At 39.4% G+C, this 25,855-nt stretch overlaps 1 protein-coding gene and 1 long non-coding RNA gene across 4 annotated transcripts in view; one reads left to right on the top strand and one right to left on the bottom strand.

Annotated features, from left to right (window-relative positions):
- plxna4 (plexin A4) overlaps positions 1 to 25,855 on the bottom strand; it is a 236,655-nt gene that overhangs the window by 26,284 nt on the left and 184,516 nt on the right. For all 3 annotated transcript variants that reach the window (XM_073945613.1, XM_005164690.6, NM_001004495.1), the window contains 16 exon segments: positions 21,957 to 22,110; positions 19,689 to 19,788; positions 19,481 to 19,595; positions 14,281 to 14,481; positions 13,800 to 13,896; positions 12,414 to 12,604; positions 8,551 to 8,702; positions 7,602 to 7,719; positions 6,261 to 6,397; positions 5,734 to 5,901; positions 5,504 to 5,597; positions 3,900 to 4,139; positions 3,665 to 3,811; positions 2,971 to 3,205; positions 2,687 to 2,829; positions 1,224 to 1,492 (listed from right to left, as the gene is read on the bottom strand). In XM_073945613.1, the coding sequence (XP_073801714.1) occupies positions 1,224 to 1,492; positions 2,687 to 2,829; positions 2,971 to 3,205; positions 3,665 to 3,811; positions 3,900 to 4,139; positions 5,504 to 5,597; positions 5,734 to 5,901; positions 6,261 to 6,397; positions 7,602 to 7,719; positions 8,551 to 8,702; positions 12,414 to 12,604; positions 13,800 to 13,896; positions 14,281 to 14,481; positions 19,481 to 19,595; positions 19,689 to 19,788; positions 21,957 to 22,110 (2,561 nt within the window).
- LOC141381610 (uncharacterized) lies at positions 17,667 to 24,539 on the top strand. Its single transcript, XR_012402021.1, has 2 exons — positions 17,667 to 22,164; positions 22,320 to 24,539. It is a non-coding gene; the product is annotated as an uncharacterized lncRNA (long non-coding RNA).

A 25,855-nucleotide genomic window follows, 5' to 3' on the forward strand; every position in this document is an offset into this window, starting at 1 on the left:
AAGAAATTTATTCTCTGACAACAGATTAAGCTTCTCTGTTCTGGCGCAGTGCTCTGTACTTTGCTAAGCAGGTACTGGAGGTTGGACAGGTTTTATGTGGTGAAGCTTGCTCTATATATCCATGAAGGTTTAACCCACATAAGTATATCATTGACCAAAGAGGAATTGTCAACAGCCAAAAATCAGTCGGGGAAAAAAAAATGCTTTGATATTTGTTAAATCCGTAACATTCACTATTGTAGCATACTGTTGGGTTAGGGCAGTAGCTGGTTATTTATACTTTAGGGATATTTGTTACATAAAAATATTAGCTGGATCCTGAAACTAAACCAGTTCAGTCACAGGTCATGAAGGGTCATTGTAGCCTACGAACTGTCAGTTACTTGAATTCTCTCTAAACAGGAGCCTGACTGAGGGAGAAAAATCACTGCTATTATGTATAACAGTTCTGTGTGCAGTTAATCATCCCTTTGCTGGTTTCAGTTAATCATGGCTGCCATCAAGTGTGTTGAATCAGTTATGATTCAGCAAGGGAGCTCCTCTTGCATATGTCACATGATCAGCCTGTTGCTGTTTTGACTAACACATTCTTCAGTATTGTTTTTTTGCTCAGTAAACAGGAAGAGTCCCTATTATTTGTATCCGAGTAGCTTAATTTAGCAAAATATTTAAAAATGAGGTAATTACAAATTGACTACTAGAATATTAAGAAAAACAAAAGTCAAATAAACATTGCAGAATCCAAATGACAAGAAAAATCAATATGACAGAAATAATGTTGTCCTCTGTGCTGTTAGAATACAGAGATACAAAGGAGTTGATTGCATGGGGAATTGAGTTTCACATATCTCCCTATATTCAGTAGGTTTTTAGTGCACTGTTAATTGGATCTCAAGCTAATTAATTCTAATTACAATTTAATGATGAGCATGTCAGCGCATTTCATGTTTGGGAGAGAAAGTGTGCATTTTAATGTCCCCAAGAGCCATTATTCCTATTGAGCGTACTGCACAGTGCTAATACCAAAGACAATTCACAGAGGTCATCTGCTCCCATCTATGTAGTTTACTATAATTAGAATCAGGCAGATTGAAATGAACCTAAAATTTAGAACATGTGCTCTGTTGATTACGCTCACTTGGGGGGCATTTATAATCAGTAAAACCCACTGGACTGCAGTACTAGATTACTGAAATGGCTCTTCATGTGAATGTGTCTAGTACCTTCTTAGCAGTAGTTTGGGATGGTTTTTGCTTTCCAGGTTCTTGTCAATGAGGTCAGACAACAGGTGTTTGAGTACGTCGGTCGCATACTCCAGTTTACTTTGCAAAACGGTCATGATCAAGGAGGCGACATTGCCACGGTCTCGCATGGAGAAGCCTCTCTGAGACTCCAGTGTTCGGATGAAAGACAGCAGGAAAACCTTGTTGTTGATAAGTTGTCCAAACAGTTTTAGCCCCTTCTCCACCTGCTCCTGTCTGTAACCTGGCACCTGAGGGAAAAACAAATTACTCAATCAATCAAATCTAAACCAACATCATCAACTTTCCTAATGCACAATGGTCTCGTTTTATTTTTCACAGATAAATACATTCAATGTTAGCATTGCTGACTTTAGATATCTTTAGACCTAAATAAATGTCTTCAATGTCACGTGTTAAGAATGCTCACTTAGGCTCCAACTTGGGTTATTTGTATTGGAAGCTTTTTCCAGCCCTATCAATTAGCCTATGGCAATCCCAGCTAGTGTCCAATGAAACACCCACAGGCATTTAAACTGAAGAGGACCAAATATATTTAACAAATAAAAAAGAAACCTAAAGACAAACAAATCAGGATGCAGATGAACAGCTCAAATTGAATCTAATAACATCTGCTTACCGGGTTAAGATGCATTCATTATATGCCTAGAATTCCAAATGACAAACACTTAACCAGGCAGAGACCCCATAGTGTCATTTGATGCAATCTGTCTCATCAATAACCATTAAATACCTGTCAGAATCTCTAGACAGCTCCTGTCATTAGCTGTGATTTTACTATAAACTTTTCCAGAGAGAGGGGATGTTAATTCCAATTAAGGCTTAATTGATATAGCTGATTAGAAGCAGAGCTCATTTGCAATAAGCAGGTAAGGTATGGTTTGTATTCTGGCTGAAGAAACGTGTGTGATTCAATTAGAACTGTCCATCACTGTCTTTGCAGGGCATAAATAACCTGTAGCATGGTGTATGCTGCATTAGATTTTAATTCTGTTCCCCTCACTCAGAAAAAAAACAAAACAATTGTGTCACATGTCATTACTGTTATTAACGAAAGACTGATTGTGAATCAGAGAGCAGCTCATTACTTTAAAAAAAAAATTGTGAGCTAGAGAGAAAAAGACTGCATGTAGATTATAATGAGAGCTGCTGCCTATTGTTTACTGAGGGTGAACACAAACAGCACAGTGACAGCTTTAATTCCCAACAACCCCACTGAGCCGTTAGTCTTTCAGTCCCGAAAAACAGAAAGAAAATACTTAGCAGCCATTATGTGACTGTTCCTCGCACAGGTACAATGTGCAGTAATTACATGCATACAGAAATATGTAAATATATGCATGTACATCTCAAAAACTCAGCAAAGGGCTCTTTGAATGCAAATTGAGCATTGCACAAAACATCAGTAAAAAATGTTAGGATACCTCCAGGTCTCTAAGGACAGGGTGCTCCTCGATTCCAGGAAACAGAACCCGCATTGTATATGTGCGATAGTCCAGAAATGGTATACCAGCTCCATCCAGATCACTGGTCAACTCATGAATGTCCGTTTGCAGCTCAGCGAATGCTGCAAAAAATCCACAGTACCATGAACAAATAGGCTTTGGTTTAGGAATGATTTAGCATTTTTCATTGCTTATTAAATTTTAAAGTTCAAGCAAGTCTTATATTCTCAATTGACAAACCACTTCCCCTAGAGACCACTTACCCTCTTTACACTCTAGGGCTACTCTAGACTCCAGGTTGTCCATCTGCATCTGCAGGCGTTTGAGGGTGAGGTCACTCTCACGGGACTTGCGCTTGTAGGCAATTAAGACTATGACGATGAAAAAGATGAGAAGGCCTCCTGCCCCAGCAATGCTGATGACAGCAGTGCTGCTGAGGGGGCTGTCAGAGGTGATGTGGACCACACCTGGAGAAAACTCAATGCCACCCACACGTGCCTAAAATGAAGCAGATTTTGTAAACCTTTTTAATGAAATATATGAAGCGCTGTACCAAAAACTTGCATTACTAAACCTAAGCTATCATTCACTGATTCAAATTTATCAATGGAGAAATGCAATATTATTTGATGTTACATTCTGATAATAAGAACAATGGTTCATAAGCAGAAGGAGATTTTTCTGTTCTGTTCATGGTTGTAATGGTGCCACTGTTCTACGACTGTCAACAAACAGGCAGTGAAGTGGGCAACCTTCCAGAGTTCCCAGTGAGAAGCATAAAACTTGTTTAGTAGGTTTTTCAGCTCTTATAACTCTTACTCTGGAGGTATTTTTTTTCTCTGTCAGCCTCTCAGAAAGTACAATAAACACAGTCCCTAAAGGATGTGTTCACTGCAAAAAAAAAAAAAAAAAAAAAAAAAAAAAAATGGATATGAGCCACAGCATTCAGCAACTTACCAGAACCTTGTGGCGTCCAGTAAGATTAGGTGATTCACAGAGCAGTTGAGTATCTGACACAGTTAATGCACAAGGTTTGTCTCCAATCAGAACAGTGTAGTTGAGCTTCCCATTGCCACCAGGCGTGGGAGGTAGGAAGTTCCTGCCCTGAAATTAAAATTCACAAAAATCTCTAATAGCTGAAACTGACAATTTAAAGAGATGTCGCACAAATTTTGGTGAGCTTTTGGTTTACCTTCAGTATGATGGGAGACCCTGGCTTGAGCTCCTGAACCCCAGACACACTGAGAGGTTCGAACACAGGATTTGGGTAGTATACAAAGTTGGTGTTGTTGAGGGCCAGCACAGACTGAACATTGTCCAGGATGAAGCCAAACTCATCGGGTCTTTCTGGAACATCCTTGTGCTTGCTGATACTGTAGGGAAGCTCTGGGGCCATGCACTGCATAGTGGTTGGACTCAAAACCTGACATATCTGGTAAAGGGAAATGAATGTACAATAAATAATATGCAGTCCATGTGCAATTTAGAGTAAATAAAAACATTAAGATTTAGATTAACAATAAATGCACATTTTAGATTAAGATTGGTTTGATTGGTCATTCCTGAGTTGCTACAATAGAGGCTGCAGGAGTACATGTAGATGTTATTTGTCTCAAAGTTACACAATTCCAAGCACTTTTTAAAAGGCCATACTCTGTACCTGCCGTTCTGGTGACTCACTAAAGAATTACTACCATCATCTTTGCTTTGTAGAGAGAGCAGTTGACATTGTCATCTCTCTGTTACCCTGTCTTTCCTCAGTTAAATCCATTTAGCAGACCTTTGAGAAGATAATCTAATTTTTAAACACATTATTTACAGGAAGTCAGTGTTTCTCTGCCCATTTCTTTTTTTCATCTTTTTAATTTAGAGGTCAGGTTTATTAAATGTAAAGGTAGCACATACCTTTATTCAGACCTATCTATGCATCCATTTTGAAGTAAATCTACAATGACCTTGAGTTTTGTGAACCCACACTGCATTTGAGTTTAAATAGTAGTGGAAATACCCAGGCAGCTGACTCGCCATCAGAAACATGCCAACAGATATCTACAGTCATTTTAATTGGATTCCTTACAAGCTGTAACAGCCAGGAAGACAGAGCTTCACTTCCTTTAACACAAAGACTTCTATAGAAGGTCACAACAGATGGATTTGTTCAAGATAAAATAGATTTCAGGTCACTAATTCAACAAATGAGGTCAAACTCTTTTCAAACTTCGGAACAATTATAGCACAAACAAGCATATAAGATGCCTTGTGTCTCACAGACAACTTTATTTAGAGACTGCAAGATAGGATATGCCTTTTTCTGCTGTGCTTTGAGGAACAGTGCCAAAGCCTAATCATATCGCAGCCCAGATGCTAAACGCGGCCATGTGTGAGATACGTGCACAAGATAACATTACGTTCTTTTGTCTCTATTGCCTTTCAATCAGATCTCACTGAGTGCAGCCTCCCATGGCTCTTTGGGTCCATTCTGAAGACGGGAAACATAATACCCTTGTCTATGCATTCGCCCTGTGTTACGACATTCTCCTCTTTCCTGCACAAAGGAAACATTGCTGCTACTGCTGCTGGGACCTGGCAGTCTTCCTGTTCTCTGTCTGTTTCTTTGTCTGCCTCTCTCCTTATTTCCCTCTTTTATGCAGCTACTGTCCTGTATCCAATAGTGCGCAGCCGACACAGGTGATTGGAGCAGGGGGAATAGTCTGCTAATGGTCATTCCAGTTCACTTGCCTTAGGTTAGGTGAATGCTGAGTGATCGTTTACTGTGTGAAAAACTTTTGCACTTACATTGATTGTTTCCAAATTCTTATACTTGGCTCTGATGAGAGGAGTATGGATGATGTCCAGGTTTGTCCCTGACACTGTCAGTGGTGTGTTGCCACTGTGAAAACAACACAATATTTGTTATTTCTCTACTTGGCAAAAACTTCCTAGATTAGTTAAAGTGTTCATTTTACTTCAATAACTTTCAGTAAAATAATTAGAAACCAGATTAGTTGGATTTGCAAAACACATACCTGAAAATGCTCCACTCGGGTTCTAGTTTGGTGATGGTGGGATCTTCAACATACTCAAACTTTAGATCTTTGTGAATGTGGGCTTTATCCACATACACTGATACAGATACATTTCCATAGCCTTGCATGGATGCATGAGAACGACATGTTATCCACTGTCCTCCTCTCCTGTGTCATCAAACAAAAAAAAAAAACATTGATTGTTTTTTTGGGTATCTAAAGAGTAGGATAATATCCTAAGATATTAAAACTCAACTGTTGATTCAACAATGTAAAGTATTTTATATTCCCACTCAAAATATTCCCACTCAAAATACTAAACCTAAATTCAAATTATGCTATGATCAGACACTGTGGTTGCATCTTAGCAAGAATAGATGCTTGAAATATTGATGTTACTGATTAAAGATCAGAAAAGTTCAAGCTCCTAAGATTACTACTGGCATTATGCATCCACAGGAAGAAAAAAGTATGTCGACACATACTGTAAAAGGGCACTGAACTGCAGCATTCCATTCCAACCATACCTTTGATAAGTGCACTTCTGGTCTTTGAACATGATTGACACATTGCTTCCTGCGTCCAGGTTGCCGCCAGTGATGTTGACGATGGTTCCCCCAGATACTGGCCCTCGGCTTGGCTTCAGACTCAACAGTTGAGGGATCTGTAGAAATCAAGATTAAAACAATCAATGGGAGCTATTTACAAGCACACACACATCACACAACAGAGGTGAGGCAGCAATCCCTCTTGTTTTTCCCTTCGCCGTATCTCTTTCCCAATCTGATTATCACCTCTTTTTTTCTCTAAACACCAATTGCCCTCATCACCCAAGAATCGCATAATCCAATTACTACATTAGAATGAGACATAAAAGCCATTAATGTTTTGCATAAAACTGATAAACGCTATAAAATGTCTCTATAATGGGAAATATTACACTGAGGCTCAATTCATTTGTATGACTGGATGGCAATCTGATTATGGGTTTTTATATCAGCATCTGCAATGGGGGTACTAGAAGAAAGAGAAGTGTAGGATGGATATAAAAATAAGTGTGGCTACTTTCTGGCAAGATCATATATCATATTATCATACCTGCCGAATGATATTTTTAATTTGTCGATAAAATAAAATCATCTTGTATGGTAATATATACTGCACATCGCTATTCTTTGCATTACAATTAGTCTTTGCAAGAACAATTATAATTTCTTTTATTTATTAAAAATGGGAAAATCTGCTTTCTGCACTGGCATTGCTTCTCCGATGACAGAAAATCCTTAACCACTACCTGCAAATGAGAGAAGGAGTGCTAAAATAAAATCACAGCCTATATTCAATTATCTGATCTTCCAGTTGACAGGCACTTTAAGACTAACCAATTTCTCTTAGATTGTATAATGACCTTTTTTTATTTGAATCACTTGAATATCCTCAAATAAATAATAAAACATTTAAGCTTAAATCTGTTTTATTAATCATTTACTTGTGTAAATCAAGGTCCATATCAAAGAAAGTGTTAAATAAATTTGTGTTAAACATTCAATAATGCCTGTGCAAAACTGGACATGATTCTGTGTGGAGGAAACAGTCGTGTACAGTAGCAGTGGAATGCGAGTTTTTTGGTTAGCCTCTCTGGGTGCTGACTGGGCTGGGTCAAGTGCCTGTTGATATGACTAAGAACATCAGCAGGGCTACAAGGCCAAATGTTCACTCTTTATTATAGACACAACAGTAAATCCAGGCACTTTCAGACCTAAAGTGGCAAAGCCTTATAATTATACAGACACGATCGAGATCAGGGTAGACAGACCAGTAGGTCATGGGGGGTTATTTTACAGCCAGTGATTTTCTGAGGTACTCACCACAAAATAGTAGTACTTAGACGACTTGGCCATGAATTCAGGACGACACTCTCCAACACACACTTGAACATTTCCTGCAAACTGGCTTCTTTCCGCTTTTCCCATTTCACACACAATCCTGTAGAACACACCATTATGCAATCAATCAACTAGAACATTTCTGCAATACTACAAAAATCACAAGTGAAGCATTCAAATTATGACTTTAACATTAATTATGTGGGTCTCTGTAGAGCATATGAGATTGTGGGGGAGTTTTCTCAGTTTCTCGCGCACACAGACTGAGCAGTAGACATGTAACATGTAGGACGAGAGAACATTTTCTACTGGTTAATCAATTGCGGCTGTTTCGTTATCAGTACCGTTAATTTACCAGGATGGCCTGTCCACTTAAAGTCTATGTGTGGGAAGCACTGTATAATAATATATGTTTGGGATAAAAAGTTCACATGAATGAGTTATTCTGCTTCCTTATGCTTCCATGATTGATATAAAAATAAACTTGTGTTGGCATGGCATCTAGCAAAGAAACAAATAATGATAGACTGGGTTTTTCAGACCAGGACAATAATATTGGGGAATTTTTGCTGTCAGCAGGGCTTTCTTGAATGCTTGCCAAATAGTGCATAATTATCTTTAGCCATCCTGACCTCAGATTAAAAGTTTCTTTAATGCTTTACTGTGTTTACTGCCAATCCACATTAGCCACTTTTAAAAGATGCAGTATTCTTGGCAAATGTAATAGGCCTGCATTATGCAAACTCAGCTGTGTCTCTAAAGAACAAATGTTTGGATGCCTAAAACAAATCTTCATGGGTGTTTCAAGTGAGATGGCCTCATTTAGTTCAGTTAGTCATTAGATCAGAAAATATTCACATCATTACAAAATGAGAAAATGTCAAACCTGTCTACAAGATATCTGAAAGTGTTCCAGAACTTAGACACTTACTGTTCTGCTGGGATATACCCCTCAGGCACTGGTGTACATTCCACATCTGCTACCTTCACATGATCTTTAATCTCACTAAACTCCAATCCCAGGTTCTCCCCACGGATAGTCACCAGTGTTCCCCCCTCACGGGGTCCTCGAAGTGGGGTGATCTGTAAAGAGACAGGGAAGTGTTACAGGCAATCGTTCCCATTAAATAAAAATAGCATGGAGAGCTGCCACACTCCCCCCGAGCATTTCCATCATTGGTACGATCCAACAGGAAGTGGAGAATGACTCAGCAACCGATTCGTTCATGCACCTGCAGGAGTCAGTGATTGTGAGACGGTGTGAGGGGTGGGCGACAGCGAGAGAAGCTGTGAGTGATTTGGTTCAGTGGGATAATTGGGCCGCTCTCTGTCAGAGCAGCAAAGCCTGCATGCTTATGGTGAATAATGATCAGCTGCACAGCCAGCTGAGCCAGCCGAGTCCTGCCTATAGCAAAAACAAAGCCATGCTAATTTATGAACACAGAGTCGGCGTCTGGGAAAAAATATGCCGACACCAGCATGTAAAATCATATGCTGCTAAGATTGGAATATAAACACAGGCGTGCACGAGGATGCTTATTTTCATCTGTGCATGTCAGGCGATCAAACACCTTTTATTCTTTGCTCCTTGGGATGCTAAGCCGCAGCACATCCAGCCGATTAGAGTTATCATCATATCTGTAATGCACTTGCATGGTGCTATCTCTCGCATCTTCATGCTGTCATTGGTGTCATACCATTAACACAAGGAACACTTGAGTGCCAATTCATTAAACACTGTTAAAGGAAGGCATTTATGGTGCATTCAGATGTAGTAGCTAAAAAAACATACAGTACTTAACAACTTAATTGGCAATTTACGTGCCATAAAATATATCTTGTGATGTTAAGTGAAGACTACCATGTCTCAGCATAATGGTGCTATTATAAATTTCCATAGTTGCAAAGAATAAAAAATAAAAAACTATGTGAGATTACTGGGATTTGGACATAAATTGTACAGAAAATGTGTACTGATCTTCATCTAAGTTACAATAATAGGAAAAACACATTATGCTTAAACTAATACTTCACAAACATGATATCTTGACATGTTCTTATTAAACACAACATGTGAACATTTGGTTAACAACTGGTTGACTGTCCTTTGGCAGTAATATCCTCAACTTAAAGTTTCCTCCAGTTAGATGAAGATCAGAACACATTTTCTGTCAAATTTATGTAGAAATCCCAACCCTAATTCCACTTACATTCACTTACATTTACACAACTCTCTCTCTAAATATATATACTTACATGTAACATTATTGCATAATGTGAAAAAGTAAAGTGTCATTCCCACATGCATTTTATTCCCAGAGTGAATTTCTATAAATATGTTTGTTAATAATACAGGTCATTGTTGCTCCATTTGAAAACCACACAAGAGGAACAGCTCGTTTATTGAGCATCTATCTATCAACATTGTAAAAAGAGACTATCAAACATTCTGACTGTCATGACCCACATGTCTGAGGTCGAGCCTTGTATAAGTATATTGACAGCTGGGCTATTAGGCCAAATGTAGGACACCAATTCCTCATCTTGGCAAAACGAGGGACCGTTAGATCTCAAAGGGGACTATAGACATGTTAACATTTTGGCTGTGTCATTATTTTCTGCCAGATAAGGATCTGACTTTAGGTGAGAGATCTCATTAGCTGCCTGGTAAGAGGTAATTTTCCTTTAACCCATCACTTGCTCTGATCTTAGCTGAAAGGTTTAGGTTTTTCAAAGGCTTTTATTGGCTTTAGTGCACTGTTGAAATATTGATATCCCAAATGCAGGGACTTTGTGTTTAAATTTTAAACATGCCAAGGTAATATGAGCATTATCTATAAAAAGAACATATTAGTAATCTAATTTAATCAGAGTATCCCTATTCTGTGATACTAATAATGTCTTTACAGTGCCCAAAGAGCCTTGATTATTTGGTGTTGTATATCAAAATATTTGAACATGTCCTAAAAATCTTTATTGAAAGTGCAATAATAAGACTCACTGATGCTTTACTGAAAAGTCACTGTTAAAAATTGCAACGTTCTGCTGAGAGTGAAGCAGGAGCATAAATGAATACGAGCGGGAGAGAGTAACAGAGTAGTCTCTTTTCATTAGGAGATGGGGAGTTGATTAGATTTGTGACTTTGACAAGCTAATTGACGGTTGTTGGAGGAAAAACACTTAATCACCATCCACTTCAATGTCAGCGAAAGATTCCTCATCTACAATGTCACAGTAATAGAGTGCATTAGAATACATTACGACCTGTGAGTAAATCAATTGAAAGGAAGATGCAGAGAGTGATAATCAGAGAGAATGAGAGTATTTATGAGGCATGAGGAGAGCTCATATCTGGAGATGGAATAAAGAAAAAATAAAAGAGCACAGTCCAGGACGTTTCGTCACAATACCCACAGCTCTGCTTGGCTTACTTCCAGTTCAGTCTTTCAATGTGTTAATTGGCTTTTAGAACCTCATCTATGATCAAACAAACAACTAGAGATGTTTGAAGTGACAATGGTGACCAACTTTAAACAGATAAAATATCTGTAAACATCTTAATAAACCTGCTTTTACTTTTGTAAGAGATTAAATCATTTTCACCCAACAAATTACACAGCTACTGAAAATAATTAATAGACAAGTGCAGGAATCAAATCATCACATAATTTGTTACCTAGGCAATTAAACATCTGTCACAAACCCTCTAACAACCACCCATATAATGCTAGCAACTCCTTAGCAACTACCAACACCACATTAGTATCATGTCAGCAAGTTTCAAATAAATAAGCACCAAAAACATAGTCAAATATGCTTAGTTGCAAAATTAACATCGATTATGGCCAGTGACCTCATTGCTTTAGCCTTGGCAATATATATTAAAACAAATATCAGAGTTTGGGAAAACATATGCCACAACTTTTTTACTATTCGCCTTCATTCCAAATTTGTATTTTAATGTGAATAAGCAGTTTGTCGTGCCAACTGGTTTGATTATTAATCTTCAGACACATCTGTTGTCCGTTATTCAGAGCCTGTGGCAATCAAACAGGTAGCGCTCCCTTTCCACTATGTTCATCAATCATTTTGATGGGGCCCTACAGATGGGGTTGGTAGTGCAGAGGCTTCTATGTTCTCCATCCATCCACTCTTCCTCAGCATCTCCCTCACTATTCTGTGCCCACGGTAACGCTTTCTTCATATTTCTTTCAGCAATACAGCAATTTGTTACTCATTCGTCTTTATTTTTCTGTACATGTTGTTCATCCTTTAAATGTTGCTTAACCATAACCATCCATGCTTATGACAATGACAGAATGATGAAGTTGAGCATGTCTGTAAATTCAGGTTATACTACAAGACTTGTATTTTACCTGTGGGATATAAGACTCCACTAAGAACAAACCAGACATTCCCGATTTAAACAACATCTTATGCTAAGCTTTCAGTAAAATGTTATCAGCATTTTTTACTGCAAATGTTTTCACCTCTGAACTAGTCATAGAATACAGGCTCATTCCTAGAAGAGATACCCTATGCCAGGGGTTTTGTGACTTGTATATTCTGTACACTGTATTCAGTGGGGTCTGAAAGTCTGTGACCACTTTGAAATTCTTTCATGTTAAATTTAATGTAAACTAGAACATTTAAGAATAAATAATGTGTAAAAAAGAATTAGATCCATCAGAAATGTCTTTTTTAGGATGAAAATAAGCTTTTTTCTAGTGATCCAAGACTTTTGGACTGTGTGTTATAGACTTTTCATGGTGTACTTGTGCACAGTAGTTTTACCTTTGTGATTCTGGGGTGCGTGCACTTGCTATTGATGCCATTGTGCTCGAGCCACATGCTCTGCGGGTAAGAACAGTGTTGTTTCAGAGAGCAACGGTTTTCTCCCTTACACCACACACAGCCGAAGAGGGGGTCAGCCTTCAGACACAGTCCACAGCTTTCTCTTCGTGCATCACATTTGTAAAGGTGGACTGGGGATACAGGGAGGGCAAAGGTCACATCAGTTTTGGAAACCCATGGGACATCTATCAAAACTGAAATGCTTCAAAGTCTGAAAATCTGAAATACTTCTAAAATAATGGAAAAATACAGAACAGAAATGATATATCGTTTCCAATTTGCTCGCTTTCCAGAACTCAGAAGATAACTGGTCCTCTCCTACACTCCCTTCTCTGGTAAAACGATGTTATGTTTCATCTCCATGGTAACCAGAGAGGCATTTTTAATTGCTATTAGATGCTTGTATGAACCGTCCATCAATTGCTGCCCCCTGAGCGGTTTCCCCTCAGCGGGAAGTGAGGGAAGATTCTCACATACTTTATTTCCCCTCTTAAATTAGCCTAACCTTCACACAGACACACACAGCTCTTTAATAACACACTCACATGCATCTGTGCTACATCCATTGATTTGACTTAAAGCAGGAGCATGTTTAAAATGAATCCAAATCCAATTCCATATCAAAGAAAAATGTTTTTAGGACTTCTTATCTTCACATTGAGCATAACTGTTTAAAAGTCCCCGAAGGCTCAAACTGCTTCTAGGATTATCCAGAATTTCCATCTACTGGCCAGCGTCTTTTTAAGTGCAGAAATTTTTGTCTTATTTACATCCACTTCATGAAAATATTTTGAGAATTAAATTTGTATACCATATTAAGGTTATTTTTCTTACACCATTGGTAAACAATTTTCTTGAAGCAAAAAAAATGCAAACAAAATATAAAATACCAAAATACATAATAATAAAGATATGCATCCAATTATGACAAAAGTACTTAATTTGATTCAAATGATTTTTTATATAACTTTCAATATGTAACCTATGTTCTATTACAATATGTAATAGGTTTATTGGCCCTTCTGTATTTGGCTTTTCCTCTCTGTACAAGCTGTTTGTTGGCCAAAGAATGGCTGCCTCAGACTACACATATCTAACTGGCTGAACACACAGGTAAACCTAAACACTTGAAGAATAAGGTCTTTATGTACTAAGTTAAGAATAAGGTCAAAAAAGCTAAATCAAGAGAAGAGGAAGAAGTTGAGTAGAAACAGAGGCTATCTGCATTCAACTCCACCAGGATATCAGGTGATGGATGCTGCAAGTCTGTTGCCATGGAGACTGATTCCAGGGGTACTAGCAAGGCTGCTGGATCAGAGGCCTCACCTTTATTTTGGGCTGGGTTGTCAATGCTGAAGTCTCCATTCCAGATGACCGTCAGATCCACAGGGAGGCTACTCATCTCCATCCCATCATACATGTACTGTAGCCATGGGAACAGAGTCAGAGAAAGAGAGACACACATATTTACTAGTTGTGTTATGCCAGAAGAACTCTTTTATCATTCCTGGCAGGTTCATCCTCGGGTAAGTCATCACAGCACTGTGGAGAGCCCTCCAAAATCCCTACACTGCTGATGCTGGGAGAACAAGCAGACATGCACTAAATATTCAGGACACAACGCACTTGTGACTAAAATAAGCTGCTCTAACAAAATCTGCAAACAACCGTTCGCTTTTATCATGTCTACTACTTGTTGTGTTGCTTAAAATTCTGTGCTTTGCTTCTGGAAGGACCCTTGTGTCCACAGACAAATTGACTGAAACGTTTACTGAACCCTCTCTTACCCCTACAAGCAGAGTCTTACCGATGTGTTTTGGCACTGTACACTGGAGCTGTTGAAGCGGAGGGCAGGAACTCTCTGCTCTACACCCTGTATGGTGAGCACACACTCGTACCCACGCTGACCCGACTGTGGCTGGGGAAGGTTCTTGGCCCGAAGGGTGATGGGTTTTACCACATTTACTGGAACCAGGATGCGATCTGCTGGAAGCAGCTGAGGACACTCCTGAAAAAGAAGAACAAACTGCAAGTTTGAAAACAAATTGGTAAGTGTTCATGAACAAAACAAAGACTCTCCCATTAAACCTGTCAAAAAATCCCTGATATGTTTCCCTCAGAATGGGTGTGGGCCTGTTCTTAGCATCAAACTCCCGTACTGTCTACTTCTTGGGCTGAAAGGACGGGCCAATAACTATGGTCTGAATCTCATTAGCATGGCTGAATTGCTCTGGGGCACAGTTTAAAAAAGCCATTATAGATAATTTGAGAGGCTATCTACAAAAAGAAATAAAAGTGAGTGCTGTTAATTCAAGCAGACAAAAAGATGTAATTTTAAAGAAAAAGGATAAAGAACTCTTCAATGTTTTTCCCCTTCTATGTCCCAGAGTTCACTCTTATAAGTCTGATGTAATGCTGTCTTTCGGATTCTATGGAAAAAATCAACGAGGAAGCACAGAGTGGTATTTATGCAGTGCAGGCCGTTCAAAGTGCCCGGGCGGCTTTTATAAGATGAATACAAACTGAGGTGCTATCTGGACCAAAGCGGCTATAGAATGCTGAATGAATACTGAGTGTGAATTTAAAGATGGGCTGCAGTCTGACTGCAGCAAGGTAATATTTTGTATGGGGATGAGGTTAGGCATAAGCTCCCATTCATTTTTACTTTCATACAGGATATTTACAGTACAAGAGACATTCAGTGTTCCAATTTACTAGACATGAATGTGCACCCTGTAAGCATAAACATCTCCATAGGCCAAAAAACAAAACAACAAAACAAATACACCACCCTCATGCATAATTGCAGTCTTAAATAAAACAGGATAGACACCACAACACACCCCACTACCCGACTCTTATATCTCCACCAATACAGGTTCTAGATATTAAAGTCACCAGTAAAAAGCGGGGTGCAAACCACAGATCTATTCTAGCAAAGGCAGCCCTTCACTGACCAGGCTTTCAGTCAATGTTTAGATCTCTAAATCCCCATTTAGAGCCACTGCAATTTCATAATGGCTACCAAACCCCATGGTCTACAAGGGCCCTTCTAAGTCTTCACCAGACCACCCTCCAAGGATTTATCTCCACATTACCCTGATGTAATGTGAACATGTTTATTGGCAGTGGTCTTAGTCATAAATAAAGCAAGACAAGGGAAAACTGCCTACTAAAACATCAATATCTCAAGCCCATCCACGCCCAAGTCTCTCTGGTCAGTGCTTTCTTCTTTGGGGAAGGTGTCTAGCTGGCCTCTTACTCTCAACGCCTCTTATTGATGGATGAGCAGGGCTCCGCTGGCAGTTTTATGTGGAAGGAGATTGACTCCAAGCATAACAACAGTATAATTGAAGCCTGGGAGGCTTTAATACAGAGTCTTATGAGACACTGAAGACTAGGGCCAGGTTATTAAGTCTAGTACAAGCAGGCTGAGAAGAAAGAACAGTGATAGACACAATGAGAGAGAAAGCAGGACGGGGAACAAATTAAATGCATTTCCTATTGTTGTTCTCAAAAAGGTCCTTTCAAACTCACAATTTCACCAAAGAATACCACCAAAAATGATCAAGCAAACAGTGGTAAAAGTCATCGAAAGTAACACTGAACATTGAACAAGCAACCTTTAGATCTCTGACCCCTGACCATCAACATCCAACTAGATCTCACTGCTTTGAACTAAACCAATGCAGATCAAAAGAGTGGACTCATTTCCTGTTTTAGAAAAAGAGCTAGTGTCCATTGAGTCCAGGAAGAGAATGAGTCCTGTAGCCTCGAGCTAGATACAGCTGAGAAGTCTTACTGTAAGGACATTAATGAAAATGCAGAGACTGTAATGTAACATGCATTCATGACAAATCACTTGAGACTGTGTCAAATCTGACAAGTCCTGCCCAAGGCCCATTTGAGGCAGGAAAACAAAGCATGGTTTGATTAAAAAAAAAAGGAAAATTATTATTAAAAATAGACATTTTACAGTTAAATGAGAATCTTGAAAGTGTTTACAGTCTTGGTCTGAGCAAGAGAAGCCCGAGGGTGAGCTGAAGCATAATGATATGTTTGACAAAGGGATGTGGAGTAAGAAAGACAGCTATTGGGCTCCTGATTGTTTACTACTTGGCTATGAGATTACGTTCCACTGCAACTGAAACATCTCAAACCAGGACTCATATAATTAGACACTGAAGAAAGAGATACTGTAGGTGGGGGGAAAAGACTGAAGTTCAGTGCATGAGCTTCTGTTAGAGATGCACGGAGACAAAGATAGTCATTGAGCGCAAGCGGGGAAGAAGATGCCCTGGCACAGAGAACAGAGGGTAGCGAGCTGGCACGGAGTGATAGATCCATAATTAGAGCTGTCTGACTATGTATGCATAATGGCAGCGTTCAGTTGTGTAGAAGATGAAACACCTAATTCTCTCCACAGCTCTCGTGGTGTTAGCTGGATGATTACTGAGGCTTCCCTGCGCTCCTTATGCTTTAGTGTGCCTCCCTACTGCCACAGGCGAAAACCCTCCCCGCCCATTGCATGCCACATTTTACTTCCTGTGGTATCACACATCCTCTTCCACCTCACTTTGCTCCTTTTCATCTGTTTGTTTTCACTCTTGCCTGCCTCGCATCTTGGCCTTTTCTTCATCTCAATTCAAATGATTTTTACCTCAAAGTTTCTCCTTGAGGGCTGCAGGCACACCAGAGAGGCCATCTCATGGTTCTGAAGTCAAACCCAAATCCTCCTACTCACAATCTGCAGCTCAATTGCACAAAGCCGCCAATTGTGCCTGTCAATTAACATCTTAATAAGATGGTAGAGAGTTCACTGAATCGATCAGTTTCTGTTTCCCACACTTCTCTCCTTTACTTACTTGTGTCTCTCTCTAACCTGGTCCAAAATTGAGTTGGCTGATGTTTTCGTCAAATTACAAAATTACTTTATGTTTAAATGTATGTTTGTCTGATTCATATTTGAGCATACGCCTTCAAAATAAAAGGTTCATGTGAATTTGTCTAGTGTGAAGAATTTGACTGAGTGCATCTATTATTCAGAATTACACCACAATTTCACATTACCCATCAGTAAGGCATACTATGAACTGTCACTTTGCACTTCCTAAAAGGATGTGCAAAGCCAAGCCATAACAGAAATTGTTTGCTAAAGTGCAGTGGACATCTGGGTCAGGAAGGCATGCATTTAGTCATGCAGCATTACGCCTGTGGCCAAGAGTGAAACATAGTAGACCGACACTGTAAGCGACTGACAGGATTCAGCACTACCCCAAGTACACATTCTAGACAGAGGGGAAATCAAGACTTTTAGAGGTTACATCGATTAGGTTAGCTGTGCTATGATGAAATAACAGTCTCTACCAATAAATAAAAGCAAAGCACTGGGCTGAGCAAACAAAGCCATCAATATTCCATACGTCCAAATTAATTGATAATCCTGCAAAATATTGCAGAGAATTATGACAAGATGTACTAGTTCTAGTATCAGTCTGAAATGAATCTACTCACAGAGCTTACATCAAATCATCAATTAAATAATTCCTGGCTAACCTATATAAAATTCATCATATAAAAATCTAAATATCATGTACAACTGGGAAGTCTGGTCAAAATTTGTTAAACTGAGAAGCGAAGGAAATTATCCTTTGCTGTTGTTGTTTAACCAAAGAAATGTGTCACATAAATTGAAAGCAGACAGCCTAAGAAGACCCATCAGATGTTTAAAAGTGAGAGACTGTGAATGGCAAACTGTTGTTAAATCCTTCTGGAGATGATTTTCTGATGCAACGGCACGTTTTGTTTGTGAATGTGGAGTATTCTACAAATCTCAGGAGTGCACAACTAAACAAGCTGCAACTACAGGGGGCTTCTCACTTCCAACATCCATTGAAAGAGAAGCCTGGATTATTCAGATCACTCTCAGCAATCCCTTAATTGGTATAAAACACAGAAATTCATCTGTGGAAGGTCAACACAAAAGGTCATCTCATTTCTCCATGCAAAGTTGACTCGTCAGTGTCTGCTCTGAGGATTTGCACAGTAAACATCTCTGGTCATTAATTCTAAGCCACCCAGAATTTGGAAGCAGATCTGAGACCTCCAGTATGAGGGGTTAATGAAATCCAAATTAAACTCATTAACCAGACAAAACATCAGCCTTAAAACAAAAATCAAACAAAAACATCCAGTGGAAATGTCATTAGCATGTGCTAATATTCAGTCGCTGCTTTGTGTGCAAGTCGCTCGACACACAATAGGGAATCCTAATATTAAGCTGGTCAATATTGACAGCGCGCATCCATTTGATAATTACAATGCCAAATACTGGCAGGCTGAGAAACACACTGTTAAGTGATGTTAATGAATGCTAAATGACGAGGCTACACATTTGTGTGGCTAAAACACATAGCCCTGGGAGGCAGGTGTCCTCATAACACATCACGCATTTCAAAGCTAAGCAGATGAGCATGATGTACATAATCGTATCTTCATGCTAGCTGTGTTTTTCTGTTCAGTTCATGATGAAAATCAAATAAACACATTGTGATTCATGCCGTGTAGACCCTTGGGGAAGAATTAAAGGGCACTTCAATGATAAAAAAGCCTTCAGTTCAACCCTTCTTGGCATCCATCACAGAGTGAGCTAAGAAAGAGTTTGGCTTCAGCAAAAAGCGCTGAGCCATAACAGCAGCTTTTAATTTATCTGACAGGCCTGCAGTGGCCTTGAGGCATGAGATTGGTGCCAATATTATTGATAATTTACACGGAATAAGATATTGGTGGGAATCCAGACCAAAATGTTAGGGATTTACTGAGAATTAAGTCAAATCCATGAGATGCATGTGAAATGGCTCAATTTGACAAGGTGATGCTGGGTAACTCCTCACAATCAGGATGTGACCTGAACTGCACCTCAGCACCAATCAACTCAATTACGTTCAATTGAGAATGATGAGGGCCAATTACAAAACCCGATGTGTGACCAATCGCAAATAACTCACCTCTGGCTGTTTGACACGGCCCTCCTGGAAAGAGCAGCTGCTTGGGTCGTGAGTGCATGTGTGACGGTATTTGCACCAGTGGCACTGGTACGGGCTTCCAACACAGGATAGACATCTGGGATAAAAAAAAAGATTACCACAATTGGAGTTTTCTTGGAAGCAGAGATTACATTGCTGCATGTGTCAGTGTCAATACAAAGATACTCACGACTTGTGAACGCTGCAGTTGTAGAAGACAAAGCTAGTGTTTGCAAAAGCCAATCCTGTCTCCTTTGACTTGAGGTAGAGCTGGACAATCTGATGGTCACCTAAGAGGTGATGGGAAAACACTGTTTAGAAACTGTTGCTATTGTGCTGCCAGACAAGCATTAGATTAAAGCCTGGTGAAACGGATTTAACCAAAATAAAATGTAGTGACATTTTATAGAGTTTGAGCTACATGAAAACACTTTTTAAATACAACCTAAGCAAATGAAATTACATTTATGTAACATTTCCAATTTGAAGTAATTGCAGTTTAGCATATTTCGGGGATTTACCGTTGAAGTAGGAGTTGATCTTACATGCATAGAATGCTATACCCCATATACAAGTGACGAGTAATGTATCTGATACACTAATTATACTAAATTAAGATGACAGAGCAAGTACATTATATAGTTTGTGGCTTATGGAGCAGCTTTGTAAAGCAAAGAATAAAAGGTCTATGCCAAAAAAGAGCCAAGACCCTTCTGATGAAAACATCCTTGAAGAGGGAGAGAGACAGGGAGCAGGAGAAAGAAACCTGCACGAGTTAATGGAAATGTGGCACAAAAGTGCCCATCTTCAGAGTGTTTTTGTCTGAGCTAATGAAGAAGCTCATGTTTAATTCAACATGCCGGACACGACATCTCCCTTCTCAAAGGAAGATCATACTTTTTTCCTCCACTTTCCATCTATTCTTGTCTCGCCTTTTCACATACTTCTCTTCAACTTCTTGTTCTTCTAACGCACTGCTCTTCCCTGTCGTGTGGTGTTTTTTAACAAAGAGCGAATCATTCATCAATCACTGTAAAGTGTGCCTGACAATGAATCTGTCCTAATTAGCTCACTTAAATGTTACCTTGATGGCTGGCATCTCCGGAGTGTGTGTGTGAGGGTGTGCATGTGCAGATCCCCTGCCACCCGCTGCAGTGTGTCTGACTTTAATGAGTCACTCAGGACACACTTGGTTACCATGACACTAAGAAACTGAAGGGCGAACAAATGACCTGTAACTGCGAGGGCATTACTGTTTTTTTTTATGATACATCCCTATGTATTAGGGGTAAAATGTACAGGTTGCAGTGATGGTGATGCATCCAGTAATGTGTGTATAGTGTGCACCCTCAGGTGTGTAATAGTATACTTATCCAGTGGCGTGAGAGTGTGTTTGCTCTGCGGTATTTTTGAGCTCCAGGCCCTTGCAGATTGGGCCGACCTGTAATTTCATGGTGGCCTGACTAGCCTCACATCGCCAATGAGACTTGCATGCATCATTATTCACACACTTCACACCCCTGTGCACGTCTCTTTCTACCTCACATCCAGACCGCTGTGCCAGTTACTAAGATAATTTGCAGGCGTTGTTCTGAATGAACATTGTTGCTTCCGTTTCACCTTGTACCTTATTGTGTTTTACATTGTTGCTTCCCCCTTTTCTAGCTGTTTTCACACTGGAAACACATGTGGAGGAGTATTCCCCTGTTTCTGTAGAGGCACGCATCTTCATTACTCTACTGTTGAGACGTTTTCGTATTATGAAAAATTACCAGCCTCTAGACAGCTGCCCAGATGTGCGCTCATTTCAATTACTTTGGGGTAACCAAGCATGTCGAAAGAAAACAGAGGCGAAAGAACGGCATTGACAAGAGTGTGAAAGAGGACGACAAAATGTTCTCTTGAAAAATCTTTTCCATCTCTTATCTGCTGGAGTGAATGCTGTCAAAACCATTTTCAGCCGAGCAGATGGAGTGAAGAGTGTCATCAGTTCAGGAGATCCAATCCAATCACTTTACTTGAAAAATCTCTCAAACCTCAGTGCCAATGGAGCCTCAGTATGAAAGACTGAAATGGAGAGAGACAGGCAAGAGAGCAGGAGACAGAATGCCAAAACTGCCTCCCTCTTGACGACCTTTATTCACTCAATTACAAAACACGTCCTGCGGCAAAAGTCAACAGCTGCAGGCGAGATAATGAGCACGTAAACTTCCAACTCTGCTCAGGTTTATGCCTATCACTCTCTCTCTCACACACACACACTGTCTTCGTTTTCTCTGATATAAATCTAGCTTTTCTAGAGTCTGGAGAAGATCTCTCGATCCAGTGCTTCCAATTATAAAGCTGTCTGACTTTTAGTCTCTGTCTGGTTCACTCTGCCACAACAAAAGCCAACATCCAGGCCTTTAGCCCAATTTCCCAATGTATTTGATTGGCGGGTGACAGCACATCTTCACACCTTGGTCTACTATGATGCGTGGGACTTCCTTCTCTGCAGGAGAACTGCAGGTTATGCGATTCCCTTCCACTAGTCCGTCCATCTCTGCTAGGTCCTCAAAGGTGCAGTTGACCCCTGCTGAAAGTTCTGGCACATTATGAGCCTCCAGCACAAGCTGTCAAGGAAAGAAGAAAAGGCAAACTGAAGTTAGACAGGGGAGAAAATAAAAGTAAGTAATGGACAGGACAAACTTTGGTGTGTTTTGCAAACAGTAACACCATGCACAGAATGAACTCATATTTTAAGTCTGCCACAGTTCCTAAAACTGCTGTAACACAGACGTTTTCTCATGTTCGGGATTTGAAATGCTCAATTCTTCTGCAGACTCCACACATGGGAAATCTCAATCCAGCCACAGATATCAAGACATCCCAGAAAACACACGCGGCCATTCCCTAAATAATCCCAGCTGACACATGGCCAACCGCACAGCCACCAAACCAGCGGCCACAAATCTCCTAGATTTCCAGGAGGAAAATGTCCAGAGACATCAAGAGACTCCAGTCGGCCATCAGTCAGCCTGTACTGACTCTAATGTGTTTCGCTGAACACGAGTGGATGGGATATTGAGAGAGAGAGAAGGAGAGAATGAGAAAGAGAGAGGGTTACTGGGTGAGAGTTTTTATTCTCTCTTTTTTCTATATGACTCATCTGGAGAACTACCGCTCTCTCTTTTTTTGTCTTTCTGTCATTGCCATCTCTGTTACCCACAATGCCCTCTGGCTTCTAGCTTTCAAATGAATTTCAAGTCTTGCTCAGAAGCACATGTGTTGCCTTAGACCGGAATAAAATGAAGTGAGCAACAGAAAAAGGGACGATGACAAAGAGAAGAGTGAGAAGTAGCAACTGTCATTAGTTTGAAACAAATGCTCTCTTTGCAACTTTTGTCTTTTACTTTGCTTTGTGAGACACTGCAATTTCTTTATATCATCTCCTAAGATAATGAGCTGGCATCCCATTCCACAACACCACATCTGTAATCTTGTATATCTTTCCAAAATATACACTTCTGTCCCTTTCCAGGTTTATATTTATCTATCCGCTGCCTCCTATTTGTTTTATGTTTATTTAATAAAAAAATTTAAAATGTGTCAAGGGCGAAGCAGTGGCGCAGTAGGAAGTGCTGATGCCTCACAGCAAGAAGGTCACTGGTTCAATCCTCGGCTCAGTTGGCGTTTCTGTGTGGAGTTTGCATGTTCTCCCTGCCTTCGCGTGGGGGTGCTCCGGTTTCCCCCACAGTCCAAAGACATGTGGTACAGGTGAATTGGGTAGGCTAAATTGTCCGTAGTGTATGAGTGTTTGTGTGAATGTGTGTGAGGATGTTTCCCAGAGATGGGTTGCGGCTGGAAGGGCATCCGCTGCGTAAAAAACTTGCTGGATAGGTTGGCGGTTCATTCCGCTGTGGCGACCCCGGATTAATAAAGGGAATAAGCCGACAAGAAAATGAATGAATGAATGAAAATGTGTCAATTCTCTGCCTCCTTCTTCCCAATGGTAATGGGGCCATCAAACCTTATTACAATCATCTTTAAAACATTCATTTAAATTCTAATCTTATTAGCAATTCAACCTCATCCTTTTTGTTTCTAAATAGGGAAAAAACAGAACATTCATACTTTTTTTTTATGAATAAATCTGAATTCCTATTAAAATCTCCACTTTATAGAATTGTATAAATCTAAAAGGTGTGACTTAATATGTAGATATGAATATAAAAAGATAGATGTAAGATAATAATTAAGTTATGTAGTAATAGAGATCTGCCCAGTAAAAAAGAAAATAAAAAAACTCTCACAGTTTGACTCAGTTTGTTCTTTTGCGGGGAGGAAGTGTGCAGTAACGCTCTGTGAGGGCATCATGGGAGGTGAAGTGGATGAAATCGGAATATCCACACTAATAGGAAGCCGGAGCCTTGCATAGAGTGGCCCTGCACTCAGCATTACATTGGTGATACGGCCTGAAACACCCTTTACTCAACAGAACGGCTGACCGGGGCTGTTTTTAGATTGCTGTTTAATGAAAAGGCAGGGACATGTTGCAGACACTCTTTTCCCATCTCACCCCCTCTTTCGCTGTTTTCCGCTTTCCCATTAAAGTTCAGGATGCACCAGTGGATGGCGGCGCCACTCTGGGATTTAATTTATTTTTCCTTTTAGAGCGGGATGCAGAGAGAATTTCTTCAATTACATTTCAAGCAGCGGCGTACAAACCCTTGCTGGCCACGATAAATATGAAAATCATCCCGCTCTGAGAGGAACCCTACAAACAAACAAAAAAAAGGCCTCTCACAGCAGAGGGTACGACACGAGGAATATGGTGTCTTTGATTACCTCCTGCCTCAACAGAAGAAAGCATCAAGACAGCAGACTCTCGTGGACTTCAGATGCTGATACAGGTTTCTAATTATGCTTCAGGATTTGCGGGTAGAAGGAAACAGAGCTGCCGACTGACCCACAGTGACCCGATAGCTATGAGACTTTGCCTATTGTACCTCTTGTTGTACTTTAAAATTGTATGGATAAAATAAATCTACATTTAAATGAATTCTCAGAGCATCTATAGTGTTTAACTATATTCAGGTTTTCCAAAAACAACTAGAAAATTCTCCTTCAGGATAATGCTATACCAGTGCTATACTCTTCCTATCAGAGCTTCAGTATTATAAAAAAAATCTTCTTTGGTAAATGCACTCAAAAGAGATAACTTGCTTGGCTTTACTGTGGTTTACAGCACACTTTGGACATGTAAAGGTCCAAAAAGAACTATTGGATCAAATGTAAAATACTCCAACAACCCCCCCCACCCACCCCCCAAAAAAAGATGGATAAATGTTTTCTTTCTATGAGAAATTAGCCTGAGTCTCTAAATTCTCCACGCAGACTCAAAAAAGGAGCTTTGTGTTGATCTCCTCAAACAAATATCTAATATCATAAAAGGTCAAGACAATGAAACACTGTAGTGTATTTTAGTGTATAGGTTAAATTTGATTGCACTGCAGGTAATATCAGTTTGAAAGAAAAGGTCATTATTCTATGTATTTGCAACTTGCACACACTCACATAATTGTGTATACATATATAATGTTATTTAATCAAAAATAAAATTATTAGTCATTATTTACTATTTAAAATAGCATATATATATATATATAGGGTTATTTGTTTAACCCTTTAAGGTTACATTCTGAATGACTGACATCATCTGTGCGATGCATGAGGCCAGCAAACATGATGTAGCTTTCAGTTGAACACAGTTTCCATAATTATACTTTATTTATAGATAAAGGTCTATGGTTCTGCATACAATGACTTTATCTTGCTGGAGTTTAGCAATATTCACTTTACTTCAGGGCGGATTAATGTTATTATAAGAGACATTCATAAATATTCCTAGCAAATCTAATAAATGTTAGAGACATGCTCGTTACATAAATGCACTAAATGACACTTCAGCAGCATTTATTTGAGAGAGGACAAGAAATTCTGCACTTAACCAGTGTATATTTAAGGGCATTCAAGAAATTTTGTGCATTGGAGCACAAGCAAAGAAAATCGCATGCTTTTATTACATGAATACGATCTTGACTTGTAATACTGTGCTCACGACATTTATCATTGAAAAAAAAAAAAAAATATATATATATATATATATATATATATATATATAGTTGAAGTCAGAATTATTAGCCCCTCTTTGATTTTTTTTCTCAACCAATTAACCTAGTTAAGCTTTTAAATGTCACTTTAAACTGTATAGAAGTGTCTTGAAAAATATCTAGTCAAATATTATTTACTGTCATCATGGCAAGATAATATAAATCAGCTATTAGAAATTAGTTTTTAAAACTATTATGTTCAGAA

This window comes from Danio rerio, chromosome 4 (assembly GCF_049306965.1).
Source record: "Danio rerio strain Tuebingen ecotype United States chromosome 4, GRCz12tu, whole genome shotgun sequence".
Classification (NCBI taxonomy): Eukaryota; Metazoa; Chordata; class Actinopteri; order Cypriniformes; family Danionidae; genus Danio; species Danio rerio.